Here is a 12,698-nt window from a genome sequence, read left to right as displayed (position 1 = left end):
GGCTAGGTCCCGGAACTCTGCAGCCGGAAGAAAAATCTCTGGGTAACACTCTCTACCCGCCAGACCCACCACAGACCATCAGGTGGCCTTGCTCTTCCAGTCCCTGTTCTCTGCATAGCCGAACACCAGAGGAACCTGGGCACTGCCAGGTGTGCCCCAGGGCAATCAGCTACCTAGCAGTCTCCAGGCCCACAGGGGGAAATTCCAGCTTCATCTGGAGGGCCTGGCTCAACTGTGTCCTGTGGATGTTGCTTTTCTTTTTGTCAGGTTAAGGAGGCACAGTAGTCCATCTCACGGCTGTCATTAAACTCAGCATAATGAGATGGCTAAATCAATAGCCTCCCAATCTTTACTGACTGCTTTAAGAAGGGGCCATTGCAATGCCGATATTTTTGTGCCCCAATCGACATTCATTTAATCTGACTTCCCTCTTGCTTCTGTGAATTACTGTGCTCTGCAGCCATCTCAGAGCAAAACTGGAAGACACGTCATGCACCTCTCCTTTCCATAGCTCACTCCCCTCCCAGATCACTGCCCTGGGACCCAGCTTTCAGCAGGGGCCCTAAGCCCCAAATTTGACCACTTTCTTGCCAAGCACCTCCCTTGGCCCAGGAACAGGCTGGGTTTCTTCACAGCAAATCTGTAAAATAGGTGTTATCCTCATTCTGCAGATGACAAAACCAAGACAAATTCAATGACTACACGGCTCCTGAGGACCCCAGCTGCGGAGCAGGACTTTGCCAAGCCCTCCAGCCCCCACCAGCGCCCTTCCCACCCAGACCTGGACAGTGACCGCTGATAGCACAGTCGTGGTCAGGACAAACCTAGATAACACCTGTGAAAGCACTGTGAAGCCGAGACGCCCAAAACAGGAGAGATAACTGCACCGCGCCGGCCTCTGCCATCTCCTGCCTGTGAGCAATGAGCCCAGAAAACACTCACCCTGCATTTGGTGCAAATCATCAGTCAGCTCCGGTGCAGGGCGAGGGCCAGCATGCCAATGAGCAGCAAGAATGCACTTTCCCTCACAGTAAGTCTAGTTAGTCACCGAGGCTCATCGCTTCTCCTGGGGGTCCCTCAAACCTGTTCTTTCCTCCATCCCACCGGTGTCCTGAGGGCTGCGTCATCGCTCACCTAAATCCCTGCGCAACCTCTCCCTGAGGTCCCTGCACCCACGCTATCCCCTCAACCACCCTCCACTCTGCAGCCACAGGGATGGTTCTCAAGGGCGGGTCTGAGCCGGCACATGGGCTTCCGGCCTCTCAGCAGTTCCCTGTGCTCTTGGCTTAAAGCTCACCTCCTTCACCTGTGTGCCAACCCCAGCGACAGCGACAGGACACACCTCCCTCCGCTCCCTGCCACGTCAGCTCCTCCCACTTCTGCTCTCAGCTCCACATCCCTAGTTGGGGTAAGGTACTCTCCAACCTAGAGAACATGAGCATCAGAGCCTGAGGTGCAACCCCATTTACTCTGCGGCACGCTCTGTGAGCCACACGGATCAGGTCTGGGCTGTTCACCACTGTATTCAAGCTGCTTGGCACACGTTAGTGTTCTAGTCTTTGTGTGATAATGTCTGGTCTCTGCAAGCCCTGGATGGGCCGTTTTCAGGAAGTTCTCATACATACCAAGCCGGCTCCTCAAACCATCCTTTCTCACTTGCCCTTCGCTGGACACCAATGGGAGGCAGCTATCCCACCTCCTAACACAAGAATAGGGGAGCAAGAGGTCCCCCAGAGTCATCTCAGCCACCCATCCCATGGGCTGAAGAGCCCAGAACCCATCCCAGAAGGCCCTTGCCTAGTGTTAGAAGTATCCAGGGGGGGAAGATGCCCAGCCCTGTCCCCCAACAGACATCCCCTCTCCTGCCTGGCCAGGTGGCCCGCCTTTCACTGCTTAATCTGACTGGAGCTCTGTGCTCACAGAACAGTCGGTGCATCCAGTGCCCTGGGTGCCAATGGATTTCACTCTGTCCCTCAGAGAAGACAGCACAGGGACACGGGGGCATCCCAGTAGGTGTGTCCACAGGCTGAGGGGCAGGAGTGCGAGCAAGAATGGGCAGAGGAAATGGCTCCCACCCACATTCTATGCCTCGGTTGATCCTCAGAGGATAATGGTCACCCTTCCCTGAGCCATGACCATCTCCTGACCCCACAGCCACAAGGTCTCCTGGCACCTTTGACAGAGGGTCACCTCAGATGCCTCAATCAATCCTCAGCAAATCCCTCAGGTGTTGAGACACAGCAGCTGCAGGAAGGCTCCCAAGGTTGATGTGCTGGGACAATCCCATGCCAACCTGGCCTCTCCCAGAGGAGGCAGGAGCCAGACCTCCACGCACCAGGGCTGAGAGATGCGGCTCCCTCTCTCATCACACCCACGCTGCACATTCGCCTTCATTCCCGCCCTTGCCCAGCCCGGTACCTGAGCTGCAGCAATGGCCCAAAGCAGGATGAGTCTGAGCTTCTCACCCCAACTTGTCACCGTGACCACAGCAGCCAAGGAGGCTGGGAGGCTTCCCTGCAGTGAGGTGGCACAGCCAGTCGATTTCAGTGCCTCCCTCCTCCCGCTGCCCATCTCGTACTGACTGGTGCTTCTGTGCCAGGGGAGCCATCTCAGAGCCACCTCAGGGAGTGCAGCCCAGGCAAAGCCACCACAAGGCCCCCTCACTCCTGGCTCCGATGAGCCCCAGGATCATCAGGGGGGTTGGGGAGAAACTGCACCTAAAGCTGCGTCCCTGCCCCACAGGAGGCCAAGAGTGGCTCATCGCTGCCCCTCTAACAGCGCAAGCACACTAAGGGCCTGGCCCACAGGCTAGTGGACTGGACGACCCTCTGCATGTGTCAGCCCCCACCAAACCCGCCTCAGGTCACCAGGCAAAGGAGGTGCTAGGGTTCCTCGGGCACCCACAGAGGGACCCTCCCCCACAAGCCAGCAGATCTGTAACCTGGGCTTGAGGGGAGATGAGGCCCTGGCTGCGGGGCGTGTCTTGGACAGAGAGTAGGGCTGGTGCCACAGTCATGGTTGACCGAACAAACACACCACGAAGACACAGCCTACTTGTGCTTTTGACACATTATCAGGTTTTATTTAAAAACATGCTAAAAACATGGTGTTCAATAAAGCCAGGACCAGGATGAAGGAAACGCAGATACGGCATCACAAGCAGAAAAGTGCATTTGAAACCAACAGGCGTGCTCCCCTGCTCTCCCGTGGGCAGGGTGTGGGCAGGGGCCCAAGGCCTGGCCCCCGGAGTGCCCGGTCAGGGCAGGAAGGCCAGGCCCCAACACTGGACTACTGCTTCACTGCGGGGAGAGGAGGGAAATGGGAGAAGGGGAAAATGAGCCCCGGACTCTGAAAGGCTGAAGGACCAAGAGCAGACCCCACGCACCTGGCCCAGCTCCCATCCTACGCCAGGTCCCTGCTAGTTAGCACCTCCACCAGTGGTGGGCAGGGGGCCCGAGAGCCGGACAGGCGTTTCTATCCATTTGGCTGCTCTTTGGCCACTAAAACAAGGAGGGATGGCCACCTGGTTCCAAGTCACACCAGAACATTTGCATGAGCATCTGGGGTGGGCTCAGCAGCCTTCCTGAGTGAGCTCAGGATGCAGGCCCAGGCCCGCAGGGGGAGTGAGTGCAGGGGGAGACTGTGCCCACACCTGCTGCAGCCTCCGGAGCAGGGCTCAGGCCCTGCTCACTCACCTCCCCAGGTGGCTGCAAAGAAGGGCCAGGGAAGGCATTCCCCTGATGCTGTCTGCAGGACCCTGACCTTCTGAGCCGTATGTAAACTGCCTGCATCAGACCTGACTAAACTAACTCTGACTCTGGTGAGGGAAGCCACGGCTGCAGCCTCCAACACAGTGTGGGCCAGACACGGGCTTGGAAGAGCGCTCCAGCCCATGCACAGCACCTTTTACCCAGTGTAGGCTCAGCCAATGACGGAGCCACCAAGCAGAGGCTGAGGCCAGAAGGGAGTTTGGGAACTGTGACAAGGCTCTGAGGACAGATGATAGGGTGGGGCTCAAAGGAGGAAGGGGGTCTGCAGCAAGGGCCTAAAGCTCCAGAAACATAAGATTGCCAGGGAAGCCACACACCCCAAGGTGCTAGGCTTATGCTGTTGATTTTAACAAAAATTAAAAATTGCATTGATAGGCATAAACAACACCCCCACCCCCAGCATAAACTCATTATGCATCATGTCCCACTGCGCGACTTGAATGCTTGTTTGCTGTCTCCACAATGGCACGGTGGCAGGCCGCTAGGAGCTCTGCAGACTGGGTTCCCGGAGGCGGCCAGAGGACCCAGAGGCAGTTTTGCTCAACTGTGTGCTTACCCGTCCTCCACCCCAGGCCCCACCTCCCCAGCTCTCCGTCTGCACCAGCTCTCAGAGGGTGGCTCTACTGCCCAACTCACTCCCCACCCTCCAAAGACGTGAGTCCTGAGCTCACCCAAAGTTCTGTCCTCCTGGTCCTGACTGCACTGCACTGAAGGTCAGGGGAGGAGTTGCTGGCTGGGCAGCTGAGTCCCAGCTCTTGGAACAGACAGGTGGAGGCTGGAGAGATGTGGCCTGGTGGGAAACTAGGCCTGGAGCCAAGTGGTGTAGGAAAAGGCAGCCTCCCTGAGGCCCCACCTGGGGAAGCACCCCAGGTCCCACCTAGCTAGTGGGGAGCCTTTTCAAGCTCCATCCCACAGATTCTTGACTTTCTTCTTTAACTGCAAAATGCTCGCTTAGACCAGCACAAGTTCTAGTGGGCGCCAAATGCCCCACCCACCTCTCATCTCCCAGGCCCTGACTCAGGCGGCTTCCTCCTGGGGCTACTTAACAGGATCCAATCTGACATCTCTCAGTTTTCTGTACTTTTCCTTGGGGTCACTGGGGACGTGACTGCCACCCACCCCACCATCCATGAGCCCCGAGGAAGGAGATGAGTCCTGGGACCTGGACGGACACCTCCCCCTTCCTCCCAGCAGGAACCAGCAGCCCGGTGCACCGGCTGGAATGGTCATGGGCACCACTTCCACCTGCCCTCCTGACTCCAGGGTCCTCTGCCACTGTCTGAGCAGCAAAACCTCAGGACTGCTTCCCCTTCCAGAAGCAGTGTGAGAAAGTGAGCAGCAGCTGAACGAGAGGTATGTGTCCGGGAGTTTCTAGCAGGAATGTCTGTGAAATCACTGGGGTTGGCAGATGTCATGGGAAGGCCCGCGGGGTTGAAGGGAGGAGGGCCTCCCATGCCAGCAGAGGGCAGAAGGAGGAGGAAGGGAAGGAAAAACAACTGCTCATCCATGAAGTGGAAGGACCCACAACGGCTCCAGCTGTGTTCCTGGGAAAGCACCCGGCAGCCCCCCAGGGACCCCGCTGCTCTGGCCTCCTGCACCAGCACGCGCAGACACGTGGCTCCTGAGCAGGACGCTCCTCACGCTGCCGCACATGCCTCTGTTTCACCTCCTCTTCCAGGCTCCTGTGCCACCGGCCGCCTCCTCTCAGAGCATCTGAACGCAGGCTGGCCCACCTCACCCAGTGCCTCCTGACTGTTGCACAGTGGTTTGTCCTGACTGAAACCCGGCGGACGTCCTCTCTCCCACCCATCTCCCACCCTCAGAAAAAAATCAAACTGTTACAGAAATCAACACAGTAAAAAGTTATAAATCAGAAAGCTAACCCTAAACTTATCTGAGATAATATTCCTGAATAATCATAATCAGAGTAAAATAAAATAAAATAAAAAAGTTACACTGTAAGGTATAAAAAGCCTGGGCAAGGTGCTCCCTGGGTCCCTGGCCAGAGGCTGCGGCCCCCGCTCTCCGAAGGGAGGCCTCTGCTGGGCAGTCTCTCCGCTAGGCGGGAGCACTCACGGCCCCCCACGTGCACAGTGTGGTGTGAGGAAGGGCGGGGTAGCCACCGTCGGTGTGGCCTCCTCGAACTCGCCCCCCGGCCCACCCTGTCTTCTTTGGCAAATGCACAGATGCAGGAATCCAGCACCCACAGCACCCCAAGGTCTCCGCGCCTCCTCCCCCTGGCTCTCCACCCCAAGAAGGCTGAGGCGGGGGTTGTGGAGGGCGCTGGGGAACATGGGTGCAGGGGGCAGCAGTCTGGAGTGCGGGCAGGCAACACAAAGCTCAAATCTCCTTCCCTGGCACAGTGTCCGCGTGGGGGCTGGGCTCCCGCTGGCACTCAGGCGTCGTACTTCTTACCAGTCCGGTGGATGTGCTGGAACAGGGTCATGGAGAAGGCCATGCCCAGAATCTGAAAGACACGGGGAACGGGCTCAGACAAAAGCCCCGAGGCTGGGGCCACCGACAGCAAATGGTACCACTGCTTGTGGGCATAAAAAACCTGGTGGGATGAGGATCGTGGTGAATAGAGGAGGGCACCCAGCGACCAGCCCAGGGCCCACCATGAGCTCAGCCCTCAGAGCTCTCTGTACAGAATGTCGCTGAACCTCTCTCTCCATCTCAGAGTGCTGTGAGGCCGAGTGCACACAGGGCTGACCCTGCACGGAAGCTAATAGGCAGTGCAAAGGGGGAGGGGATGCGACCTGTGCTCATTCATTCTGTTCTGGAATACACAGCGTGATGTCGTGGGCTGCAGGAGACACGTCTTAATAGTGATGCTTAGGACAACATTAATACTCGTTTGTTATTCCCTCAACTCCTGAATCCTAAAAGGGGGTGGTGACAGCAGGGAGCCAGCCTGTGGTCTCACAGTCACCACAGATAGTCTGCATTGGGCACAGGCGACAGAGCAGGTGACACTGTGCCTCTCCTGGCTCCCACACTGGAGATGCACACATACGTGGAGGAGATCAGGGTGGATGAGCCCCACCCCGAGGTTCTGACCCCAGGAGGACCTGAGATGACCCCCACTCTCGGTACTGAATGGTGAGTGCAGCTCACATTAGAGCTCATCTGCTCAGTCTGCGAGCACTTAGATAAATCAGACACGATCTGGCCCCTGGGCCCCAGAGTTTAGGATAAGGAGGATCCCTGGTGCGGGATGGTGACCATCTTCCCACGGACCGACGAGTGAAGTTCAAGTACTCCAAGAGGAATGGACACTGCTGCTCACCAGGGATACGAGCCATGTGTAGTGGGCACAGGAGGGAACCTAGGAAATGCTCGTCCCCAGAAAGGTCGGGGCCTCGTGCTCCCAGCCAGCTGTGTCAGCCTCGTCGTCAAGAGGAGAGGCAGGGCCCTCCTCTTCCCTCTCCGTCATCTAGGCTAGGCCTTAAGGGAACAGTGTCACTAAGTGCTTGCTAAGAACAGCTCACATGCCTGGCACTTCCTCTGCTTGGTGCAGCTCCCTGCCCCATGTTAGGCATATTACACTCCCTCCCTGTTGAGAAGAGGCACGATCATCATGCTCATTATACTGATGCGGAAATTCAGGCACACAAGCTAATCAGTGTGCCCAGGTCACACATGTCTAACAGACGGTGAGGCCAGGACTGACACCTGTGGGCTCTGACCCACAAGCCCATGCTCAGAGGTGTTATTAAGGACTCAGGTTTCATTCAGTTCAGCCACAAGGTAAATGTCCCTGTGAAGTGAGGACAGGTGTGTTCACCAGCAAACCCACACGCGGGCTGCACGCAATGCCAGCATCGGGCCCAAGGCCTGCCCTAGGAAATGGGAGGAAGCAGTGCCTCTGGGGCCTGTAGGGTCGGGCAGGCACCAAGAGGCCGCAAAGCAGGACAGCGCATGGAGGTGGGGCCGCCTGAGTCAGTGACTTAACTTGGGGGGGCTGCTTTCCTCCAGCTGGGGTGCAGCGAGGCTGATGGCCCTCTCACCTGCATGATAAGGATGCACATCCCCACCGTGCCGAGAACGTGCTTGTTGTCATCAAACCACATCTTCACCTTTTCATAGCAGCCCTAGGGAGAGAGGACCACAAGGTGAAGGGCCCGGCATGACGATGAGCACCCTTCCTGCTCAGCCCCCCACTCTCTTTCTCCTTCAGCCCCTGTCCTTGCTCTTTCCTCCTGTCCCTCCCTGACCCTCAGCCTGGTCCTGCCTTTGAGCAGGCCCTGCCCTGCCCAGGGTTCCACCCACAAGGCCCCACTGCACAGCCTCATACCCCCACCCCACTACACTCCCAACTACGGGTCCAGGCCCCCCATTTTCCACCTGCCTTTTGGCTTCAGTCCTGTGTGCCCCCCACATTAAGCCAAGTCCTTGGTGCCCCAGGCCCCCCTCCCTCCCCTGTAGGTTCCTCTTGCCACGGCACAGGCTCCTGGGAGGAGGACCTGGGGCAGGGACTCACCGTTCTCCACAGCGGGGTGGTGCTGTTTCGCCCACAGCCCTGGGAGTTCTCCATGCAGCAGCGGTCAGGGACCGTGTTCTCACCCAACACCGGGTACCAGTCTGTGTAGTCGGTGACGCCGCAACAACGCATCTGTGGGTGGGATGCACAGGGTCAGACACGCCACAGCCTGCCATCTCCTCTGGGCCCTCCCCATCCAGGCCAACCCCGCCCCAGTGAACTGCCCCTTGGAGTTCAGCAGAGGACACAAAGGCCTTCTCTTGTCCATTTTTGGCCTCAGCTGGACCCACAGGGGAGGTAAGTGAGAGCTCCGTCCTGGAGGCTGGAGCAGGAGACAGGAAAGCTGCCGGCCCCTTGGAGCTGGGCACTGACTCTGGCAGGAGTGCTCAGCCCTTCGTCCCACCAGCACCTGCGGCTCTGTGCCCGAGGGACCATCGCAGGCTGGCGCCTGCCCCTCCCCAGCGCCTCCCACAGGGCATCAGGCTGTACTGACTTGTTCTTCTCTTAGAATCAGAGCCTCCTAGCCTGAGCCATGACCAGGGGGCATAGCTGTTGCTAAAATAAATTCTGTCACTCATTCCAAAGCTTCAGAGAAGGATCAGATGGCCTGTCCTCGATTATCCATCCTTCCCAGCTCCCTGTGCCCACTTAGCCACTCGCATAGCTCCCTCAGGCCTGTCTACTCCTGTGTCCAGGTCCTGCTCACCCTCCTTCACTCACCTCCTCGCCCCTCCCCAGCTGCATCCCACTGGCTGGTGTCCGACCGGCAGCTCTCACTTACTATCCGGAAAGCACAGCTGCCCAACTCGGTCACCTGGGTGGGGTCTGGGGCCCAGGCCACCACGCCTCCTCCCCGCCTGCTGGCCCTGCCCGTCCAGTCAGCGGGGCTGCCCGCCCTCACCTCGGCCTGGATGATGTTCCAAGCGTTCTTCAGACCCACGTTGTTCTCTGTGTTGTACAGCAGCAGGCCTTCCTTCAGGTCCTTCTTGGCGTTCTCATTTACCTGTCCGGTTGAGGCAGACAGACAGGACAGTTGGGACCAGGATGCAGCCTGCCCAGGTCAACTAGAACTGCTGGCCTCCTCTCTCCCTGGGGGTGGGGTGCCAGGGCAGGGCAGGTCCACACTCCCAGCTTCAGTCTACACCCACTGACGCCCAGGAGAGCTGTAACACTCAGAGGAAAGAGACCAGCCACACACTGGCCACTCTGCCACCCGACCACATCTTCCCCCATGCTGCCCCTGTCAGAGACACCCTGGGAACCAGAGAGTGGCAGACCAGTCATTTTGATCTTAGGGCCACCCCTCGCTGGCAAGTAGCTTGCCTCTGCCTTATCTGTCATATCCTGGAATAATAATATCTACCTCTGGGCTTGCTGTGATAATTAAAGGAAACAATGCTTATAAAGAGCCAAGCACAAGCTGGCACAGGGAGATCTCTCAATATTATTATTCCTCCCTTTCACAGATGCAGAAGAACTCTTGTTTCTAATCCTAAGAATGACTCCACCTTCCAGTGTGGCCGGGTAAGTACTTCAAGACCCCACGGAACTGAGAGCGACATAGTTCCTGGGCACAGTGCACCAACGAGCCTGCTCAGCCCTCAGAGACTGAGCGCTTGGCTACTCATTTCTGGGAGTACCAATAAGAAGTTCTCCAAATTGACTGGGAACTACCTAGTCTGGCAAGGTTGCCAGGGGCCACCCCACCATCCTGAACCCTGCAGTGCAGCCTGGGAGCAGTCGCTCCGCCTCAGAGGCCTCTGGAAAAGAAAGGGTAGCTCCCCTTCGCTGTTAGCCCTACTCATGGTGTCACCGGCAAAGTTCCTGCATGTTTCCAATGGGTTATTTTCAAATCCCATCCCAGCCACTCAGTGAGTCTAAATCCCTTCTCCAAATGGTCAACACAAGTATGCTGGAATGCTCCCAGTGATGGGGAGTTCACTATGCAAGGGGCAGTGCATTGCATCCTTGGACAATTACAGGACTCAACTTTCTAAGACTACACAGGTAATGAACCATCCCAAACTCACCTTCCCATGCTGCCCCACCAAAACCTTTCATCTGGGCCTGGCCTGTTCTCCTGGCTCCATTTCCCTCTGGCTTGCTCCAGTTTGACCCAACCCCAAGGACAATGAAATTCCATAAGATCCCCCCTTCCTGAAGGCTTACCTTGTCCATGTAGACAAAGAAGAGGATAAGTAAGATCAGCTCTGCTAGGAGGATGATCAACAGGACGATGAAAAACTGGAAAGAGAAGGTGCAGGCATGGGCACATGGTGGTGGTCGTGGCCAGGAGCAGGACCAACAAGAACAATGGCAGGGAGGCAGGGACAGGCAACAGAGAGCCAGGGCTTCCCAGGTATGGGGTGGGGGGGTACCTCCTTCTGAGGAAACCCAGACAGGTAGGGGAGGGACATTAAGTAGACACCAATCAAGGAGTGAGAGGAACAACTAGGGCAGGGATAGCCAATCATGAGGAAGAGGGGAGTGATTGGGCAAAGAACATTCTGGAAGCAATCTCCCTGGGCTCAGTTAGCTGATGTTCCCAGGCCTTGCCTGTCATTGTGGCCCAAATGCAAGGTGATCCAGAGTTCAGAGGGTTGGGGGTGTGGGGTCCAACTTACACTGAGGAGGAGGCACTTGTTTTCCTTGATGGCCCCCAGGCAGCCCAGGAAGCCTGTCACCATGACAATGGTGCCTATGGCGATGACTAGGTTGGCTGCAGACAGCGAAGGGAAGCTGGGGGAGAAGGTGGCAAAGTTGCCTTGGGACACGGAGAGCCAAATGCCCACTCCAAGCAGCCCACAGCCACAGAGCTGGAGAGAAAGAAAAGCCTGTTAGACTGGCATTGCTCTTGCATTCACCAGCAGGGGTCTCGAAAGACTCCATGTCCCCACCCTCATCTCTGAGCCATGGGAAGGGTGAGAACAGGGCTACTGGCAAACATGATCACAGCCTCCAATCATGTCGGCTGTGTGACCCAGACAAATCCCTTCAGCCTTTCCATGTCTCAGTCTCCCTGTCTGGCAAATGGGGTTACACTGGCTTCACTGGCCTCTAGGGTCACTCTGAGGATCCGATTAAATGAGACATAAGCAAAAGCATGTGACAAATATTGAGGGTCCTAGGTGCAGACGGGTGGCTGCAGTTATTCCACCCGGCAGGGGAGAGGTCCTGGCATTCAGGAAGGAGTCTGGGCAGGGTGTGTGGAGGTCAGGGGAAGCATTACGGACTTGCTCGGGGCAGGGAAAGAAGCTCGGAGCCCAGTTCCTCAGAGCCAGACCCCCCAGTGACTGCCCTGTGGTCCTGAGCAGAGGGCCGTTTGCCCACTGTTCTCAGAGCCTGGAGAACAAATTTCCCACAGATGGAAAAACAAAAGGACTCGCTGGGCTGGTTGAGAGCTGACTGAGGGGCTGGCTGAGGTTTAGGATGGAGCAGCCCATCACTGCCTTCACCGTCCATCTGGTAAGCCAGCAAAAACTGGGCCCGAAAACTGACTCTTCAACAGCACCCCTGGGGCCGCCGCCGCCACTCGCTTCACCTGGGGAAGCTTCAGTTTCATTGGCTGCAAATCTCCACATCTGCCTTATTTTATGCTCGATATAGCTGACAGCCCCCTCCCTCCCGCAGCCCAGAGGAAGTGTACTGAATCTGAGAAGCCAATCAATCAGTCAACCGATATTTATTGAGTGCCTCTAGCATGCAGCGTCCGTGCCAGAAGAGCTACAACTGCTTTAGAGGCCTGCCTTCCCTGGGCCTCCACTCGGGCTGGATGGGAGCTATGAAAAAGCAGCATCTGCCCCTGGCAGTATACACTGGTGCCAAATAAATGACACAGGAGTTCAGAGGAGGCAGTCACTGTCCTGGTCCAAGACGCCAGTTGGTGGAGACAGTGCCTCAAGGATGGGGGGGCTTGGGGCAGGCGGAGGGCAAAGACGTTCCACATAGGGGCTGGGGAGCCAGACATGGATCTGACACCCAGCTCCAGCTGGTCCTGGTTGTGCCACTTGCAAACTCCTTTTATTCTGAATGAGAATAATAGCACCTACTTCCTGGGTTGCTCTGAGAATTTACGTGGAAGCAAGCATGGGAAGTGGGTGGAAGTAGCAGTTCCTGGTGCCGAAGCTGTGCTATGACCCAAGGAACCAAGCTCAGAGAGGAGACGCGTATATATCGGTAAGACAGGCCGCCCGCAGACCCAAACTGAGCCCCTGCTTAGTAAGTGCCAGTCCCCTTTTGAGAGCTAGGGGAGCCGGTAAACTGCACTGGCCTCATGAAGGGGGAGTTCCCACACAGAATGGGAACAAGCAAAGATCTCGCAGAGTTTCAGGCACTGGTGAGTGCTGTGAAGAAAATTAAGGTGGGCAAGGGATTAGAAAGTAACTGGGGACAGGGTGGTCAGAGAAAAGTGGCCATTGCATAGGGACCCAAATGAAGAGGGGAAG

General features: G+C 57.0%; 2 protein-coding genes across 4 annotated transcripts in view; one reads left to right on the top strand and one right to left on the bottom strand.

Annotated features, from left to right (window-relative positions):
* The window catches only part of TSPAN11 (tetraspanin 11), a 68,131-nt gene extending 63,051 nt beyond the window's left edge, over positions 1–5,080 (top strand). Inside the window, exons 8-9 of the transcript XR_013960188.1 lie at positions 672–1,030; positions 4,965–5,080. The gene's annotated coding sequence lies outside the window, so the exon portion shown is untranslated. The remainder of the gene's footprint in view (positions 1–671; positions 1,031–4,964) is intronic.
* The window catches only part of TSPAN9 (tetraspanin 9), a 215,000-nt gene continuing 205,354 nt past the window's right edge, over positions 3,053–12,698 (bottom strand). For 2 of the 3 annotated variants that reach the window (XM_080661344.1, XM_080661343.1), the window contains 6 exons: positions 10,878–11,069; positions 10,423–10,497; positions 9,155–9,256; positions 8,254–8,385; positions 7,781–7,864; positions 3,060–6,237 (listed from right to left, as the gene is read on the bottom strand). In XM_080661344.1, the coding sequence (XP_080517470.1) occupies positions 6,166–6,237; positions 7,781–7,864; positions 8,254–8,385; positions 9,155–9,256; positions 10,423–10,497; positions 10,878–11,069 (657 nt within the window). In that variant the 3' untranslated portion in view covers positions 3,060–6,165. Of the gene's footprint in view, positions 6,238–7,780; positions 7,865–8,253; positions 8,386–9,154; positions 9,257–10,422; positions 10,498–10,877; positions 11,070–12,698 lie in introns of all 3 variants that reach the window. The other variant, XM_080661342.1, reaches the window with a different exon arrangement.

This window comes from Plecotus auritus (genome assembly GCF_963455305.1).
Source record: "Plecotus auritus genome assembly, chromosome: 3".
In the NCBI taxonomy this organism is placed as follows: domain Eukaryota; kingdom Metazoa; phylum Chordata; class Mammalia; order Chiroptera; family Vespertilionidae; genus Plecotus; species Plecotus auritus.
The sequence above is the reverse complement of the archived record's forward strand: the minus strand, read 5'-3'. Positions and strand labels throughout refer to the sequence as shown.